This window comes from Vicia villosa, linkage group LG4 (assembly GCF_029867415.1).
Source record: "Vicia villosa cultivar HV-30 ecotype Madison, WI linkage group LG4, Vvil1.0, whole genome shotgun sequence".
In the NCBI taxonomy this organism is placed as follows: domain Eukaryota; kingdom Viridiplantae; phylum Streptophyta; class Magnoliopsida; order Fabales; family Fabaceae; genus Vicia; species Vicia villosa.
This window is the reverse complement of record NC_081183.1, coordinates 66374710-66398863: the sequence shown is the minus strand read 5'-3', so window position 1 is coordinate 66398863 and position 24154 is coordinate 66374710. Positions and strand designations below refer to the sequence as shown.

General features: G+C 35.3%; 1 protein-coding gene across 1 annotated transcript; it reads left to right on the top strand.

Moving 5' to 3' along the window:
* The first annotated feature begins 9459 nt into the window (after positions 1-9459).
* LOC131594874 (probable galacturonosyltransferase 10) lies at positions 9460-13478 on the top strand. The gene is made up of 4 exons (XM_058867080.1): positions 9460-9836; positions 9935-10000; positions 10098-10425; positions 11572-13478. Exons 3-4 carry the CDS (start codon positions 10276-10278, stop codon positions 13021-13023), a joined length of 1602 nt encoding a protein of 533 aa, XP_058723063.1. The 5' UTR covers positions 9460-9836; positions 9935-10000; positions 10098-10275; the 3' UTR covers positions 13024-13478.
* Positions 13479-24154: the final 10676 nt, after the last annotated feature.

Here is a 24154-nt window from a genome sequence, read left to right as displayed (position 1 = left end):
TTGCATGAGTCATATGATCATAAAGCACGGCATTCCAGAGGCAGTTAAGGGTACTATATGTGAAGAAATAACAAGTGCCAACGATTTCCTTTCAGAAATTGAAAAGCGCTTTGCTGAAAGTGATAAAGTGGAAACAAGCACACTTCTTCAAAGCTTGATTTCTATAAAGTATAAAGGCAAAGGAAACATAAGAAAGTATATTATGGAAATGTCTAATATTGCTTCCAACAAACTTAAGGCACAAAAGCTTGAGTTGTCAGATGACTTACTCGAGCATTTGGTGTTAATATATCTTCTCGCACAATTTGGTCAATTTAAGATAAACTAAAATTGGCAAAAGGAGACAGAGTACAAAGTGGACAAATTTTTATGGAACATTTAAGGACAAACACCATGATGGCGGACCCTATGACAATGGGGCTTCCATGCAAGACCTTTCATGAGCACGCTGCTCACATGGGTGTTGTACAATTAAATGATTTTTTTGGTTTAGTGGGAGTTAGTCATTGTTGTTATTTATGTTCTATGTTTTGAGAGTATATAAACATACCCATATATTTTATTACGTTCTGATCAGAAATAAAGTTTGGCTATTCAGTTCATTGCACATTGTATGATAATATTGATTTCATTAAGGTAAAGAGGACAAGTTGAAAATTGACATGTATCGATCACCTTCATGTGATTTTCATGCTACATATTTCATGATTAATCTATGTCATTTAGTTGTTTTTATATTTATGATCTTTAATGGGTTAAATTATGACTGATATAATGAAAACCGCTTTGGTCCTATATAGTGATATAATTAATGGACGAGATAAGGATATGTCCAAAGTTTATAATGGAAATTTTTAAGCTCATAAAGTTTAACACATTTATAAGGATACATATATGACCAGTGGGAGATTGTTAGAATTTTTTGGGTCATATATGTGATGAATTAATGTGCTAGGACCTTTATTTAATTAGCCAAAAAAAGTGATCTATTCAATGTAAGGTTTATGGCTAAGGATATAACTGTTATGAAAAATATTGTGTAGATACCAAAAGTATTATTTTTATTTTTGTGATGGATAAAATTGAAATAAGAAACCTTAAATAATCACGATCCTTCATGGAAGGGCATGAGATTCTAAAATTGAATAAACACGACTCTTCATGAAATGACATATGATTCTTATAAATAAGGAGTTAAGGTCCACAATTGTAGACAACAAGAAAATATCATAGAATATTTATTCTCTTTATCCCATTATAAGAGGAACCAAGGAATTAAGGAATCTACAATTAGAAGGTCAATACTCTATCAAAATCATCATCTTCTCATTAATATTTTATGAATCCTAAAGGTACGCTTCCGCTTTTTATTTTATCTTTAATTCGAGTATGGATGCATAAAGTCTTGATTAATTAAGAAAATTCCCAACAAGTGGTAGCAGAGCCACCCATACTTGATTCATGTGTGAATTTTGATAACTATTGGTAATAGAGTTTCAAAATTTAATTATTTTGAATTACTATAATTCATCACACACTTTTGATTTTATTTTATTATTATTTAACAATGAATATAAGTTTGAATTAAATAAATTGTTATATATAATATATATATATAAAGTCGTGAATGAATATAGATGGTGCTTTGGTTCTTCTTATTTTTTTCCTTCCTAAATGAACATGGATGAAACGCATTACTAATGTTATATATAAATTATGATTGAATTTTTTTGAGACAATTGCTATGCTATTGAAAATAGCATCACTTATGCATTTGGTTTACTGATATAACCCATAAGTTGTCTGTACTGGTTTGCGAAGCCATGCGTCCTTTTAATTTTTTTATGTTCAAATTTTGTCCAGGATTTATATATTTGATTGTTTAATATTTCTTATAAGAAATCCAAAGAATATTAGTGAAAATTAAGATAAGGTATAAATGTATTTTAGTTTTAGAAATTAATTCAATTCAATTTGTCATAATTTTAAATTATAGTTATTTGACATTTTAAATGTTGAATGTTAGTGTGCATATGTTTCTATGTGAGTATTAGCTTGCCCAAAGGAAAAATGATATTTGACATGATTATATACACACACTTGTAATGATAAACATGTGATAATTTTAAGACTTCACATGTGAATGATAAATCAATCCAAAGAAGGTTTTATTGTTTGACATGTTTTATTATCAATGTTGGGTTGTTATAACAAGAGTGTCACTAGCAGTTAATATTGTTGTCCAAAGACTTGATATTGATGGTGCACTAGATATCTTGAGATAGGTTATGACATTATTTGAACATATATTATTTGAATTTATTTATGATTTATTTCAAACTGTCAATTATAGTTTTTTAATGGTGCCAAATTTAAGGACCGGAAGGAAAATATTTTTATTGTTTTTGGCTGCACGGATCTTGACCTTGCATTACTGATGAATCAACCCCTTTTCCTATAGACTTCAGCACCTTTAATGAAAGGAAAATTATGACAAGTGGGATCACTCCAATTGCATGAGTCATATGATCATAAAGCACGACATTCCAGAGGCATTTAGGGGTACTATATGTGAAGAAATAACAACTGCCAACGACTTCCTTGCAGAAATTAAAAAGCGCTTTGCTGAAAGCGATAAAGTGGAAACAAGCACACTTCTTCAAAGCTTGATTTCTATAAAGTATAAAGGCAAAGGAAACATAAGAAAGTATATTATGGAAATGTCTAATATTGCTTCCAACAAACTTAAGACATAAAAGCTTGAGTTGTCAGATGACTTACTTGTGCATTTGGTATTAATATATCTTCTCGCACAATTTGGTCAATTTAAGATAAACTACAATTGGCAAAAGGAGAGAGAGAGAGAGTAAAAAGTGGACAAATTTTTATAGAACATTTAAGGACAAACACCATGATGGCGGACCCTATGACAATGGGGCTTCCATGCAAGGCCTTTCATGAGCACGCTGCTCACATGGGTGTTATACAAATAAAGGAATTTTTTGGTTTAGTGGGAGTTAGTCATTATTGTTATTTATGTTCTCTGTTTTTATAGTATATATACATACTCATATATTTTATTACATTCTGATCAGAAATAAAGATTGGTTATTCAGCTCATTGCAGTTTGTATGATAATATTGATTTCATTAAGGTAAGGAGGACAAGTTGAAAAGTGATATGTATTGATCACCTTCATGTGATTTTCATGCTACATATTTCATGATTAATCTATGTCATTTAGTTTTTTTATATTTGTGATCTTTAATGGGTTAAATTAAGACTGATATAATGAAAACCGCTTTGGTCCTATATATTGATATAGTTAATGGACGAGATAAGGATATGTCCAAAGTTTATAATGGAAATTTTTAAGCTCATAAAGTCTAACACATTTATAAGGATACATATATGACCATTGGGAGATTGTTAGAATTTTTTGGGTCATATATGTGATAAATTAATGTGCTAGGACCTTTATTTAATTAGCAAAAAAAAGTGATCTATTCAATGTAAGGTTTATGGCTAAGGATATAATTGTTATGAAAAATATTGTGTAGATACCAAAAGTCTTATTTTTATTTTTGTGATGGGTAAAATTGAAATAAGAAACCTTAAATAATCACGATCCTTCATGGAAGGGCATGAGATTCTAAAATTGAATAAACATGACTCTTCATGAAAGGACATATGATTCTTATAAATAAGGAGTTAAGGTCCACAATTGTAGACAACAAGAAAATATCATAGAATATTTATTCTCTTTATCCCATTATAAGAGGAACCAAGGAATTAAGGAATCTACAATCAGAAGGTTAATACTCTATCAAAATCATCATCTTCTCATTAATATTTTATGAATCCTAAAGGTACCCGTCCGCTTTCTATTTCATCTTAAATTCGAGTATGGATGCATAAAGTCTTGATTAATTAAGAAAATTCCCAACAAGTGGTAGCAGAGCCACCCATACTTGATTCATGTGTGAATTTTGATAATTATTGGTATTAGAGTTTCAAAATTTAATTATTTTGAATTACTATAATTCATCACACACTTTTGATTTTATTATTATTATTATTTAATAATGAATATAAATTTGAATTGAATAAATTGTTATATACAATATATATATATATATATATATATATATATATATATATATATATATATATATATATATATATATATATATATATATATAAAGTCGTGAATGAATATGGACGGTGCTTTGGTTCTTCTTATTTTTTTCCTTCCTAAATGAACATGGATGATACGCATTACTAATATTATATACGAATTATGATTGAATTGTTTTGAGACAATTGCAATGCTATTGAAAATAGCATCACTTATGCATTTGGTTTACTGATATAACTCACGAGTTGTCTGTACTGGTTTACAAAGCCATGCGTCCTTTTAATTTTTTTATGTTCAAATTTTGTCCAGGATTTATATATCTGATTGATTAATATTTCTTATAAGAAATCCAAAGAATATTAGTGAAAATTAAGATAAGGTATAAATGTATTTTAGTTTTAGAAATTAATTCAATTTGTCATAATTTTAAATTACAGTTATTTGACATTTTAAATGATTCTACTAAGACTAGAAATCACCAAAGTGACCTTTCTTTTATGGATTTGATCATGAGAAATGTTGAATGTTAGTGTGCATATGTTTCTATGTGAGTATTAGCTTGCCCAAAGGAAAATTGATATTTGACATGATTATATACACACACTTGTAACGATAAACATGTGATAATTTTAAGACTTCACATGTGAATGATAAATCAATCCAAAGAAGGTTTTATTATTTGACATGTTTTATTATCAATGTTGGATTGTTATAACAAGAGTATCACTAGCAGTTAATATTATTGTCCAAAGAATTGATATTGATGGTGCATTAGATATCTTAAGATGGGTTATGACATTATTTGAACATATATTATTTGAATTTATTTATGATTTATTTCAAACTGTCAATTCTAGTTTTTTAATGGTGCCAAATTTTAAGGACCGGAAGGAAAACATTTTTATTGTTTTTGGCTGCATGGATCTTGACTTTGCATTACAGATGAATCAACCCCTTCTCCTATAGACTTGTTCTTGTCTATACTCCTTCCAAATTCATTCATGCTTTATTCTTGAATGTCGTTGGGAAGCTTTTCAGAGTTCAATCATGTTTTACTCTTGATTGACCTTTAATATTATTCAATCACGCTTTACTGTCGATTGATTTTTGATCATGTTTTACTCATGATTGACTTTTGATATTGTTCAATTGCGTTTTATTCTCGATGGTGTTTCAATCGTGTTTTACTCTCGATTGTCGTTTCAATCATGTTTTACTCTTGATTGACTTTTGATATTGTCCAATCGTGTTTTGTTCTCGATTGTGTTTCGATCGTGTTTTACTCTCGATTGTCGTTTCAATCATGTTGTACTCTTGATTACCCTATGATGTTTGTTCAATCGTGTTTTGTTCTCGATTGTGTTTCGATCGTGTTTTACTCTCGATTGTTTTCAATCATGTTGTACTCTTGATTACCCTATGATGTTTGTTCAATCGTGTTTTACCTCGATCGCCATTGACACTTGTTCAAACATGTTTTACTCTTGTTTGACTTTGTTGTCTATCTTTCCTCTCCGATTTCATTCACGTTTTACTCTTGAATGTCTTTAAATGTGTTTTCAATTTCATTTACATTTTACTTTAGGATGTCTTTGATGGGATTGCTTGTTTCAAGTCTTATTCCCCACAGAGTTCAGAGTCTGTCTCATATCATATTGCATTAAAAAAAATCCATGCATTGCATTTCACCTGCATAAGGACAAAAATTTGGGTCCTTCTATATTTTATTACCTTCCGCCATTGATGCCATGAAGACTAAAGTCATTCATGCTATCTGGCTCGGGATAATTAAATAGGGGCATCTGCGTACTCCGATTTTTGCCCCAGTCTTTTTTAACTATTTCACAATCCATTTGCATCATTTTTATTGACCGTGTCCGGGTTAATAGTTGTCTGTTTGTGAAGTCCATTGGCCCAGTCGTTTTGCTAATCTCGTCGCATCTGAGTTGTGATCGATTTTTGCATCTTGTGTATTTGATTTCCTTGCATCATGAGTTAATTGGATTAATATTTAATTTTATTATTATCGAAATGAATATTTCCTTTAATAATTAAATTTATGATTAATTAAATTAGCATTGTAAATAATATTTAATTTCTCTTTATCTTTTAATTAAAGTTGCATTCAAAATAAGTTTTTTAATTAAATTTACAATTATAGCATAAATTTATTTTAAATATTTATACCTTTTATCTTCATAATAATAGTTGTATGTTAAATTGTATTTATATGGTTGTACATCACAAAAAGATTATAAAATTGCAAATAAAAAAAAAAGGCTTTGTGTGTTTGGGCTCAAGTTGTTTTTTTTATAAGTCCACTTACTTCTTTTTACACTAAATAATACCAGAAAAATATAGAATTTTATAATTTTCTTTTCTTTAAATGTTATCTTTTTTACATATAATACAAGTAAAAAAAGAGGTATTTGTTTTGTCTTTTTTGCACATCTCCCTGCTACTTCCTATGCTGCATCACTATCCCAAGCCAACTATCCATAAGCAAACAAAAAGACTGCAAAATGCTGCACCATTGTTGCCATAACAATCCAAACTTTGTACCTAAATGATCGTACCAATTCTTCATCAAAAAAAGAAACAAAAAAGTCAACCACATATGATCAAAAGCCTTCAAAATTCCCCCCAAAACCACCTCAAATTCCCCTATAAAATAGACAGAAATCAACAACATGAAGGAGGAGAAAAACCACAAGGAAAAGGTTACGAAAACCTGCTCAAACAATTCTCAAACCACTGCCTAAACAATAAGATTACGGAGAGAGTAGGAGAAATGGCTTATAGTATTGCTTTACTGCCGATGCTTGCGAATTTGCAAGATGTATTTTATGTGTCTCAGTTGAGGAAATACATTGCGGGGTAAAGAGATAGCATTGGTCAGAGTAGCTTGGGGAGGACCAGCAGGTGGAAATGTTACTTGGTGGCTGGAGAGTCAGATGAAAGACTCTTATCCTGAGCTGTTTACTTGAGGTATGTTTTCGAGGACGAAACCTCTTTTAGTGGGGAGAGTTGTAACCCCCCATATTTCCCATTTATTAATTTAATTGAGATTTAAATTATTTATTAGAAATTATTTGGCTTTTGTTGAATTATGGGAGAATTTTAGAAAAGAATGTTATTGGACTTGTGGTGTAGTTAGTAGAGAGGAGGTGCTATTTGTGAAGGCCTTATTAACTATTGACTCTATTTTCATAAAACAAGAAAAGAAGAAAAAATTGGAAAAATTGGAAATCAAAAGAGTCAGAGAAGAGAAGGAGAGTACGTGAAAGAGAGCCTTGAAGGAAGAAGGAGAAGAACTAAGAACACTTGCTAAGGTAAGGGGGACTCTCCAATTATCATCTTTTATGTTTTCATAAGTGATAGGATTGATTGGGTATATTAGTTCTCTCAATTATATATGTTCTAGGTTTTGGGATTTTGAGGTGTTAGGTTCAATTGTGTGGTTTGATGCAATATCATGTGTATGAAATGATTATGGATGTTAGATGCAATTGTGTTATGTTTGAATTATGTCAAATTGCTGTAATTGGTTCATTTTTGGTGTGAGATTCGTATTGGAATGAAATGATGATGAGTAAAGGGGCTGAGATGCTGTCAAAACTGAGTTTTTTTGGTTCTGGGCACGCTGTAACCGGGTAGCAGCCATGCTGTAACCGGTTACCGCGTGGAAAAATAGGGAAACTGGACAATTTTGATTGTTGTAACCGATTACCCTCCCTGCTGTAACCGGTTACAGGCGAATTTTCATAAATAGCGAATAGGTTGACGTAAAGGCGTAACCGGGTAACGCCTATGCCGTAACCGGTTACAGCTGATGCTGTTTTGAAAAATATTTTCTAAATTTCATATCTTTTGAATCGTGTGTCCGTTTTGAGCGCCGTTTCGAGCGTTGTGTCAATAATTAAAAATCTTATATAATTAAATGACATGTTGGGGCAGTGGCCGATTTTATTTTAAAAACTAGATTTAATTATTTTGGTGATGTTATACATTGTAGACATATGCAGTATTATGTAATAATGTGATTGAAGTTACTGTGATATGATTGTATCGTGATGATTGTTGTGATTGATTATTGAATGATGTTGTGACATGTACATACTTTATTGGTGATGATAATGGTGAGTTATGATGAGACGATGTGATTCATCGGATCGGCGACGTTGTAAGTATGCTACATGTGTGCATTCATTCATAAATCATTTCGGTGGCTGAATCCGGATGATGTGTTGGATCAGTGGAGAGCATAATTCCCACTGTGTGGAATTTGGCAGGCAAGGCTGTATCTTGGTGATGTTTGGATCGACCAGATGAGTTAATCCCATGTTTGGTACCACATGCATAGTGTCAGTACATTGGATGGTTTCCAATGTTATATTCTAGTGATGTGTTGTTGTTGTTGATGAATGCTTTTCTGAAAATCTGAATATATTATGATTGGGTGATTAATATGCTCATGAAATGTTATTGTTTATGAGTTCATAACATTTGTTAATTGTGATAAGACTCACCCTTACTGTTGATGATTTTCATATTGAAGAGTAGCTGCTTTTGCTTGGTGAGGATAGCTTAGGCTAGTCCGTTATTCGTAGAGTCGGTGTCATGCTCTGATATGTAACACTGGGGAACGTTTGCTTGAGAGTTGTTTAATAACTCTTAATTTTTATTTTTATTGAATAACTTGTTAAGTTTTGGAAGTGATGAACGATGTTTTAATGTTATTCAAATTATGAATCTTTTCCGCTGTGTTAACATGTTGATCGATGAATGATATTGATTGAGTTCCTCACGTTGGCATGACATGTGTTTTAAAGATATGTTTTTTTTTTAGAATTGTAGCATCCTTTTCACATGTTACTCTGAATTAATTAATATATTCCGCGGGGTCTAGAAGGGTGTCACATACCTTGTTGTTCTCTTACTTACTTTGACATCAGAGTGTCTTGCAAGTACAACCCCCTTTTTCCTCAACCATCACCGAAGATCAAGTCTACCGTTACTGACCACCTGTTCCGTCCGTAGCGAACAATTAACAAGTAGATCTCAAATTCACACGTTGTTTTGTTAGATTATTAGACATAAATAAGTGATTTGTTTGCATATAAATGAAGTTAGTAGTTAATTATCCAATTCCATATTTATTATAATACGTATCTTTACTTTTAATCAATGAACCATGTAAAACTATTATATTTTATGTAATATTAAAATTGTTACTTATAAATTATATTTAATGTAGGGTATAGAAGCTCAATCATCTCATCTACTATTTGTGTACATATAGATGGTGTTTTTATTTGCCAAAAATATAAAAAAGAAAAAAGATTGGGGGTACATATGGTTGAGACCAAACTTAAGCACATATACAAGATGTTATGATGCACTGTCCACAGCAATATGCACATACTGTCTTTGTCCTCAACGCCATCATCTCTTTGTTCTTGGTTTCTACCACCGCAACAATTTCAATGTTTGATTTAATGCATCTTATTGAAGCCCAATATGTTGAAAATCACAAACCCTAGCATAAACCAGAGCTTACTTCACCGCGATTCCCTCCTAAGCCATTTCTGAGTTATCCTCTTCCCAACTTCCTGCTGCTACCATGAATTGAATAATTCACCACCTCACTCAAATAAAACAATAACGGGATTTATTCTCAACTTGCATCAGAAAAGTGGTTTGTTGCTACATTATATTTTTCACATTCATCAGCTATTTCTACATTTTGCTTATTATGAGAGGTATATGCGAGTCTAAGTTTAATATTTGATGCAGGCACAGAGAAACAAACTATCTGAAGAGAAGCTTGTTCTGAATTTGATAACGGAAAGATTCATTAAGGTTGTCATTTCCATAACCTTTGATTCAATTTGAGTTGTATTTTACTATTGGGTTATTTTGTAACTAATGTGTTTTTTTTTTTTTTTGCTTACCGTAGTGGTCTCAAAGCTCTTCACCGGCTGATGCTCACAAAACCAAAACAGAATATCCAAATCTAAAACCCCAATTGGTGTAGATCTCGGTTATACCACGTGATCCGTTGCTCCCTCTTTTCTCTTGTTCTATTTTCCCCTGAATTTTAGGGAGGAGATTGGGGTTTTGAACAAGTTTGGAAAATGAGGCGAAGAGCAACAGATTTTCGGAGGCCAGTGCGGAGAAGGGTTCCTGATGCCTTGTGGTGGGCATTGTGCTTTGCTGTGGTTCTTCTCTTTATCTATATTCTCACCAAAGGGACTCAGATCGAGTCTAGACCGCCTTTGTCCAAGGTATTTTTTTTTCTTACTCACCTTCTTTTTCTAGATTTCTCTTCTTGTTAGTTTGTATGAAAACTCTCAGCTAATTTCTTTTTAGATCACAGTCTAGCCCGTGGAAGCTATGTTTTCTGTTAAGTTTAAATGATACGGGTTCTTTAAACAAGTTATTGTTGTGCCCCTTATTTTGTAAGGGAAAATTGACTGAACAGCCAAATTATTTTCGTGGCTTATTTTCTGGTTCTTTTTCCCACGACCAAGACTGGTAGTTTCAGTGAAAACTTTAAATTTTCTTTCTATGGTTCTCTCACAAAGCCTTCTTCTTCTGCGAAGGCTTCTTTGTTTCAGACGATGAAGGCTGGTTGGTTCAGCCAATGCCAGAGCGACGGAGACTGAGGATTATGAGCGAGGGATCTGCTCTTCTTCTAAATTTCTCATTTTTCAATTTTACCTCTGCTTGTACTCAACAATGACATATTCCTTTAAAACACCAACCTCTGGTTTGATTAGTTTTAGAATTATGACTATTAAGTTTTATTTTGAATGTTACTAACAAATGACTGAAGTTAATTATGATTGTTTTTTATAAACAAAATTATAGCTATCATGTATAATTACCTAATTAATTTTATGTATTTTGTCATTTTTGACTATGTATGTATCATGTTTGGATTTATGTTTAGTTTGTATAATGTTTTCTAGTTTTGAAATGGCGGCTATTCTGTTATCTGCTATAGCGATTTTGGGGTCAGAGCTCTGCACCCTTATCGGAGATTAACAACATAATGCATCCCTAATATTGGGGATGAACAACGGGATTTGTGAGGTTGAGGATTGTTGGCTGTTGTTCTATTTTCTCTATCTTTCTTCTCTTTTGGTTTATTTCTTTATATGGAATGAATGGGATAATGGGTGAGTTGAATGAAATACTATATCAGATAAAAAAGTATTTGCATAGGGAATACACTTCACATTCACTTAATTTGAATCTGTACTCTGCTATTACCGTCCTCACATCAGAACGTAGTTTGCATGGCATGCTTAACTTCTTATTTCAGAGCTAGAATATTATTCTTTTCTTATTTTGGAGGGATGGAGGTTGATGAGAGGGTGAGATTGGGACTTTGTTTAGCATATAACTTGTTGTATCCTATTGTGCAGAGAACTTACAAAAATGATAGGATTCTGGAAGGCCTTAATATTACTGACGAGTTGTTAAGTTCAGATTCAGTTACCAGACAACTGAATGATCAGATATCCCTAGCAAAAGCTTTTGTTGTAATTGCTAAAGAAAGTAACAATCTCCAATTTGCTTGGGAACTTAGTGCTCAGATCCGCAATTCGCAGATTCTCCTCTCAAATGCTGCTACTCGGCGTTCTCCTTTAACAACCAGAGAATCAGAGAGTGCTATCCGTGACATGGCGTTATTGTTATACCAGGCCCAGCAGCTCCATTATGACAGTGCAACCATGATCATGAGATTCAAAGCAAAAATTCAGGCTCTTGAAGAACAAATGAATTCTGTAAGTGAAAAGAGTTCAAAATATGGACAAATAGCGGCAGAAGAAGTCCCAAAAAGCTTATACTGTCTTGGTGTCCAGTTGACAACAGAATGGTTCAGAGACCTTAATTTGCAAAAGAAATTGAAGGACAAAAGGCACACAGAGATGAAGATTAAGGATAGAAATCGTTACCACTTTTGTGTGTTCTCTGATAATATTATTGCAACTTCAGTCGTAGTCAATTCAACTGCAAGAAATTCTAAAAATCCCAATATGATTGTTTTTCACCTAGTCACTGATGAAATAAATTATGCTGCGATGAAGGCGTGGTTTACTATGAATGATTTCCGTGGGGTGACTGTGGAAGTTCAGAAGTATGAAGACTTCTCTTGGTTAAATGCTTCATATGTTCCTGTGCTTAAGCAACTTCAAGACTCAGAAATACAGAGCTACTACTTTTCTGGGAACAGTGGTGATGGAAAGACACCTATCAAGTTTCGTAACCCCAAATATCTGTCCATGCTTAACCACCTGAGATTCTATATCCCTGAAGTTTTTCCTGCACTGAAGAAGATTGTGTTCTTGGATGATGATGTCGTGGTTCAAAAGGATCTTTCTGATCTTTTTTCAATTGATTTGAACGGGAATGTTAATGGAGCTGTTGAGACATGCATGGAGACATTTCATAGATACCATAAGTACTTGAACTATTCTCATCCTCTTATAAAAGCACATTTTGATCCGGATGCATGCGGATGGGCTTATGGGATGAATGTATTTGATTTGGTTGAATGGAGGAAAAAGAATGTAACTGGCATCTACCACTATTGGCAAGAAAATAATGTTGATCGGACACTGTGGAAACTCGGTACCTTGCCACCTGGACTGTTGACGTTTTACGGATTAACGGAGCCATTGGATCCGTCGTGGCATGTATTGGGTTTTGGCTACACAAACGTTGATCCTCAGTTAATAGAGAGAGGGGCAGTACTGCACTTCAATGGGAACTCCAAACCATGGTTGAAGATTGGGATTGAAAAATACAAGCCCCTTTGGGAAAAACATATTGATTACTCCCATCCCTTATTGCAGCGATGCAACTTTCATTGAGCTTTATTAATTGGAACTTCAAAGTTCAAGCCTTGGTGGAAGATTTGGATTCTCATGCCCTAGACCCAGTTGGTGTGTATGGGAATATACCATTGAACATTCCAAACCTCGATTGCAACAGTGAAACCATCATTGACTTGTGAGCTGGGGGGCTTAGTGATCTATAGATGCAAAATCCAATGGAGGTATTCATTTTTGTAGTAAAAATGGCGCTTACAGTTTTAAAAAGTCAAGCATATTTGGTGGCTATAACACGGTGTTTCATAGAATCCGGATCTTCAGTTGTAGCATATCCATGTTCATTTCTTTTAAACAGTATCAGTTCATAGTTTCTGTGATTTTAGTCAGAGTTGAGATCTGCTGGAAACACTAGTACCACCAGTATTACCACTATTGTTCGATACAAGACCTGATGCACTGTTAGTTTTTGATTAAAAAGAAAGTTTTATGATTCATTCGGGTATCAAAAGTCTAAACTATCTTGCTTATATTTTTTTTTTTCTAACAAGTGATTGAAAATCCTTTTGTTGCCGGTGTGGATATTCTTTTTTTTTATACATTCTCTCTATTGGCTGGGGTCATATAGAAATGAAACATTTTATTTGTTCATATTTACTGATTTATTTTCGCTCAGTTGATTTTTTTAATTTTTTTTTTTTATATATAGTGAAGATTTTGGGGCTCAAATGAATAGTTACAATGAAATACACATTTACTTTATTTTAAAGGAAATTTATTTATTTTCTTATAATTAAGGATAATTGTCATAAAATATCAGGTCAATGAAACATTCTCTAATTTTTCTTTTAACCAGCATTCGATTTTAATGACATATTATTAAATAGGATAATTTAACTCAAACATGTTGATAATTTTGTTGTGTATGATTTGTTCGATAATTTTGTTGTGTGTGATTTTATGTTGATCCATTATGGTTTTTTAAACATGTCTCTGACATCCATATAATTTTTTTTCCACCACCGGTATAGTCCGATTCGGGGGTCAGTTTTGATATCAAGTGATTTCAGTCCTCTCCCGATCACAGTCAGAATCATCTCATGTTGCCACGAGACCTTTCTTCTTACCCTTGATCCTCGGAAGTTGTTTTGTCTTTTCTTCAAAGTTGCTTGACTCTTCTGGACAGAAGTGACAACTCATCTTCATCATCAGAAAACTTCATCGTCAGAGTTTTCAAAATCTTCAGCTTGAAAGACCTTGTTTTTTTCTGACTTAGTCCTTTCTGATTTGGACTTTAAAGCAACTGATTTTCCTCTTTTCTGAGGCTCATATTCTTCTAGCTCTATTTCATGACTCCTTAGAGAACTAACCAGTTCCTCAAGAGTTATGTTGTTTAGATCCTTGGCGAGTTTTAACGCAGTTACCATAGGTCACTATTTCTTAGGTAGACTTCTGATGATCTTCTTAACATGATAAGCAGTAGTATAGCCCTTGTCCAGAACCTTGAGTTCTGCGACCAACGTTTGAAACCTTGAAAACATAGTTTTCACAGCTTCTTCTTCTTCCATTTTGAAGGCCTCATATTTTTGAATTATGGCCAAAGCCTTAGTTTATTTAACTTGATAGTTGCCTTCATGAGTCATTCTTAACGAATCAAGAATATCTTTTGTTGAATTTCTATTTGTAATTTTCTCATATTCATTGTAAGATATGGCATTAAGAATGATAGTTCTAGATTTGTGATGATTCTTGAACACACGTTTCTGTTCATGATTCATTTCCCTAGAGGGAATGGAAATACATAACTCTGTAACAGGTGTTACATAACTATTTGTAACGATCTCCCAGAGATCAATATCATATCCTACAAAGAAACTTTCTAGTCTATCTTTTTCAGTAATCACATCTATCTTCATCAAAGACCGGAGGTTTAGCATTATAACTATCTCTTGTATGAGAGTTAGCAGCTGTTTACGGTGATTTCCGGTAAACAACCGCTAGTCTTCCAAACTATAATAAATATGATTTGGTTACTTGCAGGATCGACTAGATTGATCCTAGGACACATAGTCAAGAAGATTGTTATCAATGTTCATTTGAATCATATTCGTAATTTGTCCTCTTCGATGAGTATTGTTCGATTCAAGAATCTTGGTAATTGCTTCGTTATATGTAATTATAACTTCAACAAGAAAAATAAATAACATAACATATGAAACTTAAAAATTGTTAAAACATAAAGAATCTTAAACTGCAGAAACGTTAAGGACTTTAAAAGTAAATGATCATGGAAGTAAATTCGAAAGTAAAATAATGATACAGGAATGTAAATGACATGATATAAATAGAATGCAGTAATTCAGAAATGTATTCGAAAATGAAAGACAATACACATGTATTAAAATGGTGGTGTCATACGTACATTTTCTCAGCGAACTCTTTCTCGTAACACTTGATACTTGAGTAAATATGTGAGTGATTTGTACAAAATGAACACACGGAATCCTAACATAAAGACCCCTATTTATACTAGTTTCGACCTTAACGGTCCTACACTAATCTGCTGCCACGTTTCTCATCAGAACTTCCAGCGAAGCCATCTGTTGTTGAACGGTTACGAAACCGTCTTCGAATTTCAAATCTTCCCGCCTGAGTCCATCTTCGACGCGTGGCAGTGTATTAAACAAACACTACTAAAAAACACGCTAAGCAGTAATACTTGAATACATATTCTATGAATTTTGTCTAAGTCCCGAAGACATATGCTTTCATTAATCTTTCCGCGTTCACTATCTTCAACGAACTTAGAAGTCTGTATCTTCGAGGCATGACCATCAGTAGCCATTCTTTCACTTTTTAAGGGATGGCCATCAGTAACCATCTTTCCTTCGATTCTCAACTCCTTCGAAGGACAAACAATATAAAACGAAATCTTCAGCTAACAAATTGCCCCCAATAAATGCCTGTTTCGAGAATCAACAGAAATAGGCGTTTCTTGTCATTATAAGATTTCGTTTTTATGATCTTTGAAAGTTCCAAGACTGCTGACTAACGTCATAATCACTGATAACACTGTTTCCGAAACGTCTTGTCATTTTCAAAGATGTCTTCTCATAACTTACATTCCCACGTTTTAACCTTACTTCCTGATCATTACTCCTACATACTAGGAGTGAAGCTAACTCATTCGACCGCCGTTGGATTAAATCACCAGCCGCCACGTGTCTCTCGGGTTTTACCCAAAAGATTTAAAAAGGTTTCCGTTAAACCTTTAAATACTTGATCTTGTGCCTCTATACCGCCTTTCATTCATCTTCTTCACCGAAAAATTGAAACATCTTCACTCTTTTTAGAATCTTGTCCTTTTAATCAAAAATTTCTCCATGGCTTCATCTTCAAATGTTCTTCAACCCGCTTTGAAGCTCCAATCAACAACACGTTCTGGGGAACGAGAGTTCGTTCCAAACCCTAATACTGAAGAAATACGCGCAATCTACGCTTCCCAGGTAATCATACCTTTTGATCTTTCTGGAAAAACTCTTGCTTTTATGGGTCCGTTACCGAGTGAAAGTATCCAATCTGTGAATAAATTCTTCCCTGCTTATTACAAGACTAGACCATTAGTTAGCAAAGTTAAGATAGATGAAGACGGTCGTTCTCCTTTAGGCAAATCTGCTAATGTTGAGGAAACTTCAACTGCAACCCCTTTAGCTTTAACCAAAATTAGGTTAAACTATATGACCAATTCTGTAAAAGTTTTTAGGTCAATTCCTTTAGCCAAAGATCCTGACCTGTACTACGCCTGGCTAGAAAAGGTAGAGAAACAAAAAGGATCCTTCTGGAAAACATTAGGAATATACGATTTGATTCAACTGTCAAGAACGGGTTTAGAATACAACCAACCCATGTTAGTAGCAGCGGTTCATTTCTGGGATGCTTCTCACAATACCTTCCATCTTCCTTGTGGAATGGTTACCCCCACGCTTTTTGATGTGGCTGCTATTACGGGACTTCGACCAACTGGCGAAACCTTTGATCCCAATGACATGGATAATGACACTATAGGTTTCAACGATTCGCAAGTTACTTACACGGCATTCATCCAGAAACACCATATTACCACCGAAGCGACAGTATCTGACGAAGAGCATATTGCTTTTCTAGCATTATGGCTCTCACGGTGCGCCTTCTGCTCAAGATCTATCCAGGTTGCAAAGAGGTACCTTTGCATGGCTAATCAGTTGCATGCTGGTAGAAAACTCAACCTCAGCCAACTACTTCTAGGGTCTCTTTACGAAAACCTTAGTGAAGCTGCGAATCTTACCAAGAATTTCAAATCTGGCAGTTTACTTTATGCTGGTCCTTTTTGGTTATTGCAACTGTGGCTCAATGCCACATTCGAAACTTATCTTCCTTTTCGAGGAGATGTCAATGAGGAAGATAGCACAATCAAAAATCGAACTATAGAAGGGACCAGGTTAGCTTACCTAACTCCAAAAGAGGAAATGGGAAAGCTTCATGAACATTTCTTGGCGTATTCAATGATGTTTGCTCGGCGTGATCAGTTCGATCCTTCCATGGCCCCATTTGTACACAGAATAATAGGTCCTGAATGGTTTACTCGAAAATTTCCACCAACATCTCAAGATCAGCAAACCGAATCCATGGAAATTTGGGAAGCCTTCCTGACTCCAAGGTTGCTTTCCCAACGTCTTCGACCGTCGAAAGGTCAATGTACCCTCATGTGCTATCAACCAAATTTGGTCTCGAGGCAGTTTGGGCTAACTCAAATAACACCTAAGTGCTTATATGAGAAAAGGAACCATATGTGTTTCCACACTTTGTATTTGACTGAAGAAGAATGTGAACGAAAAATCAGCAAATATACTGGCGTCACCAACCTTTCTCCTATTCCTTTTGAACCTTCTTTTTACTCTACACCAGATTTCCATCAATGGTGGACAGAGTATTATAGCTCTCAAATTTTTGATGCTGATAGCCTTGCTCAAGAACTAACCGCAGCTTTCACTGATGTGCAGGAGAACTTCAAAAAAGGTACTTCAACTCATATTAAAGAAATCCAAGCTTTTCAAAAATTCTTTGAAACTATCTATAGGCCTGATGATCTTAGTCGGACCGTTCGTGAGGCTGCAGTTACTTTGCGCGAAAAGTTTTCCGCCAAACTGAGTAAGTTGAAATTGCCCTCGTATGTTCGACCAGAACTACGTTATGAAGTGGCTTTCAAACTTAATCCTCCAAAATTCCCTCCACTACCAAGTGCTGATTTTGGTGTGGCTCTAAGTCCTCCTTTCCCAGACTGGTTTGTGTGTGGGAATGCTCTCAAAATTCTTCGAGAGAGTACTAAAAAACGCGCTGAACGAGTGGTCCCGACTAAGCATACCTTGGATACTTTCAAAGGACATCTTCATATAGATCTTAAACATGTCCGTGTCCTGACTCCAATACCTGAAGGTTTGAATTAAGATAATCTTTTTCGACTGACTTTTCTTTTCTTTTACTGATATACTGATTTCAGTCTCAACTACAGCTGTTGCACGAAGGAGGAAGATTAAAGAAGCTTCTGCCCCAAAAGAGTCTGAGACATCTAAAAGCGACAAACCAAACGAAAGTGATTCGATCGTCACGGATAAGAAGCCCACGGTAAATACTTATCTCATACTCTCAGTCTTGTACAATTCTGTGATTGGTACTCATCTTTCTCATCTTTCACTTGCCAGAGCTCGAAACCCCCAACGGGTTCGAAGCGTAAAGCTTCTTCGACCAATGCCTCAGATGGTGAAGACAAATCTCCTCCTCAAACTAGACAAGGACAGAAAAAGAAACACAAAGCTGTTACCCCTTCAAGAAAAGGGAAAAAGGCAAGTCCTTCAAAAGCTGCTTCTCCTGGCAATAAGGCGTCTTCTGAAGAGTCTCCTTTGAAGACTGCCAGCAATGCTCTTGTTTTGGAAAGTCATAACTCAAGCCCAGACAATAATCCACCCAAGGTATCTTGCGTTTGTCTTACATATTATCTTGTAATTTTAACTAACTAATTGCACTGGCATTTTACCTTGTTATTGCAGGATGATGCTGGCACTGCTACTTCTGGTTTCAAAGACCCTGGCCTCACCATTGATGTTGATAAACTTTATGGTAATTGTTAAATTTCAACTTTCGTCAATTAAAACTTTCGAAGGCTTAACCTCACGATTAACTTGGCTTCGTTCGAAACAGATACTTCTCAAGCTAGAACCCATGTTCTCTCACCAGTCTTCGAAGACGTTAGGCCAATTGCCACTATATTGCCTAATGAGCCAATCGAAGAAAGCCAATCTACTGACGAATCCCCACCTACTCATCAAGGCAAAGATTTGGAAGAGGATCATCCATTCTCCGGCAGCGACAATGTGAACCAGCAATCACATGGCAACGAAGATTCTGCATCGGAGAAAGATGCCATGGAGGAGATTTCTCAACCAGAAAAACCAATTTCTCAAGGAACTTCGACTCCCGATGTAAAAACTATTCCTGAGACAACTTCGACGCCTGCTCCTACGAAGCTTACTCCTTCGGAGCTTGAACAACTTAAACAAACTGATCCTCTTGGGTTCCTAAGGGCTATCATGAATGTGAATACTTCTTCACTTTCGGAGCCTGATGTCTCTCAAGCTGTAACTGCAGATTCTAGTGACAAGGAAGATACTCCTAATCTTCTTCGACAGATAAAAGAGAGATTCTTTGGGGTCAATCTTGTAGATGTTCTCAACCGGGACCCTGTTAAAAGCTACAACTTAAATCAACTTTTAAAGAAAGTAGATTTGCTTCAAGTTTCCCCAGAAGTCTCAGAGATGATTGTTCTGCTAGGCTCTCTCCTTGAACAACTCCAAGCTGACATTCTTCGAAAGCAAAACGTCGAGAAAGACTTATCTGAGATAGTGGCCTCTCATGACTCTTCATGGAATTCTGCTGTGGAAGCCACAAAACAAGGTGAAGCCCTCAAGCTTAAACATTCGGCGAATCAAAAAGCCATTGATGAATATGAGAAGAAAATCAGCTCCTGGAAACAAGAAATAAAAATGCTCGATGGCAAGATAAAGGAAGCTGAAAGTAGCCAAGCAGCCCTCCAAGAATCTAACCAACAAGATTTGCTCGAAGTGGTGCAGTCAGGAATCAAACATTTCGAGATTGCACAGAAGTTAGTGCCAGAGATCGAAAAGTTGAAGAAACAAAGGGCACTAATTGAACTTCGAATGTCCTCATGGGAAACTCAATATCTGAAGATCAAAAGGGGTCTCCCTGAGGACTTTAGCTAGATGTCTTCAATCTTGTTTCATTTGTTGGATTTTTATTTTGTAATCGAGACATATAATATTTGTACGCCTGACTCCCATTTCTATCTATAATATTTGCTTGCATTAATTTTAACAAATCTTTCAATTTTCTGCCAAATATATCTTTAGATTTCCTACAGTGCTTTTATTAAATACAACATGTAGAACCTGAACATCCTTCGCAGCACTCTTGCCTCTAGACTTGACGTTTCCACTTCTTCTAGCCATAATCATTATTAAAAGTGACGTCATTTTCTCCAAAACGTCGGTTTTTAAGACGTGCGTGCATCAGTTTAATGATTACTTCTCAACTTCCAAGGGCGGGAAACGGCGGAGGCCATAACTTCTTACTTTGAAAAACGAACCGCAGTCTAATCACTCATTAAAAATGTAAAACCAACCTTCAGTATTCTCCTTCTATATAAAGGGTTCCATATCACTTTTATTTCTTCATTCAAGTATTTCTTCCCCAAACCAAAACACAGAAAAAAGAGAAAACACAACTCTTTCCTCTCAAACACCATTTTTCTCTGAAATGGCTGGAATTCTCTCCTTTAACGATATCAAAGCTCTCATCAAGGGTGAGTTCAGACTTGATGAGGATGAACTCGTTCGTCATTTCATTAACATTGAAAATCTCTTTGCTAATCAGGAACTGAACTTCTACTTTGAGGAAGTCCTGGAGGGTGCCATCTACCCTAATATGGTGGCAGAGTTTTGGATGAATGCGTCTTTACGCATGGACCCTGAAGGTAGAGCCACCATTGATTCATCCGTTCGACATGCTCACCTTAGCATTACCCCCACCACTATTGCCAATCTCATAAGATGCAATAACTCCGGAGCAACTTTTGATGATAATGTTCTCAGCATGACTACTCATATCATGTTGAGAACACTCATGGATAGTGATCGCTACAGCGCACAAACCATCAGGATTTGGCACCAAATGCTCGTAGGCAACTTTCAACCTCGGGTGATTGATGAGAATAACATCATGGTTGAAGATCTGGAGTTTATTCTCTGTGGTATTCGGGGAAGAAAGATTAACATACCTTTGATGATCTTCAAAGGTCTTGTCAAAGCTGTTGCTATCGGCGTGGACCGTCGAGAAAGTGTAACTTGTCTTCCATACGGGAGACTCCTTAGTTACATTTTCCTCAAGAAAGGCGTAGTGAGAAGAATGCGTGATTTTGGGGCTAGGGACATGTTCGAAGCTGAACCTGTTCCTGTGCTATCTCTGGAAGGTCTAGACGCCAGAATTAACTAGCGAGTCTAGGTTTAATCTTTTTATATGTCTATGCCTTCCTCTCTTTTTGTAATCTCAGATCCTATTTCTGGATCTTTTTGTAATGAAATGTATTTCCATGCTTGCAATGAAAAGAATATTTTGGTGTTTTGATTTTTCTTTCCATAATTCTTTCTGATTCTAAAGCCATTTTGATCAATGTGAAGTATCTTTTGACACATGCCTGATCATTTTGGCTTTTCGTAGTACTTTGAATGTCTACGTCTTTGCAATCTTTACTTCATGCATGCTAGGTTTATATCTCTTCAAGTATTTCCCGTTCACTCTTAAGATCCTGCGATCTTCTGCTAACTCTTCTATTTCGTAGGCATTGTTCGAGAATACTTTTAAGATTCGAAAGGGTCCTTCCCAATGTGGGGACCATTTACCAAGTGCCTGATTCTTTCGATCTATAGGTAGAATAACTTTCCAAACTAGATCATTATTAACAAAAGTTTTACCTTTCACCTTTTCGTTATATGCTCTGGACACTCTTTCCTTTTGCCTCTTTATCATTTCCAATGCTCGAAGCCTGTCTTCGTCCAAATCTACTAACTCGTTCATCATTAATTCCCAGTATACGTTGGGAGGAATGTCTGCTTGCCTTTGTATTCTTACTGATTGCAAACATATCTCGATTGGAAGTACTGCGTCATGTCCAAACGTTAACTGAAAAGGAGTTGTATTTGTGGCTTCTTTTGGAGATGTTCGACAAGCCCAAAGTGCCTGATCTAAAGTCTTATGCCAATTCTTGGGTTTCTTTCCTACATGTTTCTTAATAAGGCCGATTATTACTTTATTTGCTGCTTCAACCTGGCCATTTGCTTGAGCATAATAAGGTGTAGAAGTAAATAACTTGAAACCTATTTCTCTGGCAAAGTCTTGCATTTTTCGTCCAGTAAAGACTGATCCCTGATCCGTTGTTATGCTTTCTGGGATTCCAAACCTATATATAATATGTTTTTGAATAAACTCAATCACAGCCTCTTGATCCACATTTGCCAGCGGTATTGCTTCGACCCATTTTGTGAAATAGTCTATTCCCACCAAAATGTATCTTTGACCTTTAGAGGACTTGGGGTGAATTTCTCCAATCAAATCTAGTGCCCATCCCCTAAAAGGCCATGGTTTTACTATCGTACTTAGTTCGTTTGCTGGGGCGTGTTGGATACCTGCGTGTTCTTGGCATTCTTGGCACCCTTTTGCAAATTCTATGCAATATTTTAACATCGAAGGCCAATACATCCCGTATCGAAACAAAAGCCATTTCATTTTGTGCCCTGCTTGATGTGCACCACATGCCCCACTATGTACGTTCGACAGAGCCAAGTATGCTTCTGCTTCTCCCAATCATTTTAACAATACCCCTTCAGGAGTTTTCTTGAACAATTCGTTTCCCATCAGATAATATGACAGGGCTCTATACTTGATTTTTCTGTCTGTATCCGTCGAAGGATTTTTCAGATAGTTAATAATTGGACTCCTCCAATCTGTGTCTGTTAATGAATCTATATTCAGTACCTCGAATTGTTCTTTGTTGGCATAACCCAATCGTGAGTTCTCCAGATCACTTGGCGAAAGTTTAGTAAACATTGCTCTTCCTCTTACCTCAATCAATTCTTCCAACTTTTCTTTTGATACTTTATATCCTGAGGCTAATTGTGCCAAGTCGTTTGCTTCCTGGTTATTCACTCTTGATACGTGTTTTAATTCCACATATTCAAATTTCTTGAGTAGCCTATTTGCAATAACAAAATACATGATCAAATTCTCTTTGATGCACTTGTACTCTTTTGTCAATTGCTTAATGACCAATTCGGAGTCTCCTTTAATTTCGACTCTGGTTGCCCCCAATTCTAACAAAGCCTCAAGTCCAGCAATCAATGCTTCATATTCAGCTTCATTATTGGAGCATAATGGACCTTCAATTTTATACTTGAGCTTTGTTGGAATTCCATCAGGAGAAATTATCAATATTCCAACACCAGTACCCTCTCTATGTGTTGAACCATCGAAATATAACTTCCAAGGTTTCAAATCCACATAATGCTGATGATTCTCAACCACCGCATGGTCAACAATGAAATCTGACACAATTTGACCTTTCATTGCCTTGAGAGGCTGAAATATTAATGAATATTCAGTAAGGGCTAAAGCCCACTTGCCAATCCGACTGTGTAGTATTGGCTTAGATAACATGTGTTTAATAACATCACAATGAGATGAAACGTAGACGTCAACTGGCTTTATATAATACTTAAGTTTGATACAAGAGAAATACAAACAAAGGCAGAGTTTTTCTATATCAGTATATCTAGTCTCTGCATCATTGAGTACTCTACTTAAGTAATAAATGGCTCTTTCGATGCCGTTCTCATCTTCTTGGGCTAACATGCTGCCTATTGTTTTATCTGATGCTGAGATATACAGGCGCACGTGCTTCTTCCCATTCGGGGGAATGAGAATTGGTGGACACGTCAAGTATTGCTTTATTTGATCGAAAGCTTCTTGATGTTCTGCACTCCATTCGAACTTTCCTTGCTTAAGCCGTAAT

Bases quoted from the DNA above. Each gene is read 5' to 3' on its own strand.
- LOC131594874 (XM_058867080.1), top strand. From the start codon at position 10,276: ATGAGGCGAAGAGCAACAGATTTTCGGAGGCCAGTGCGGAGAAGGGTT. The intron at 10,426-11,571 runs GTATTTTTTTTT...CCTATTGTGCAG, and splicing joins CTAGACCGCCTTTGTCCAAG to AGAACTTACAAAAATGATAG.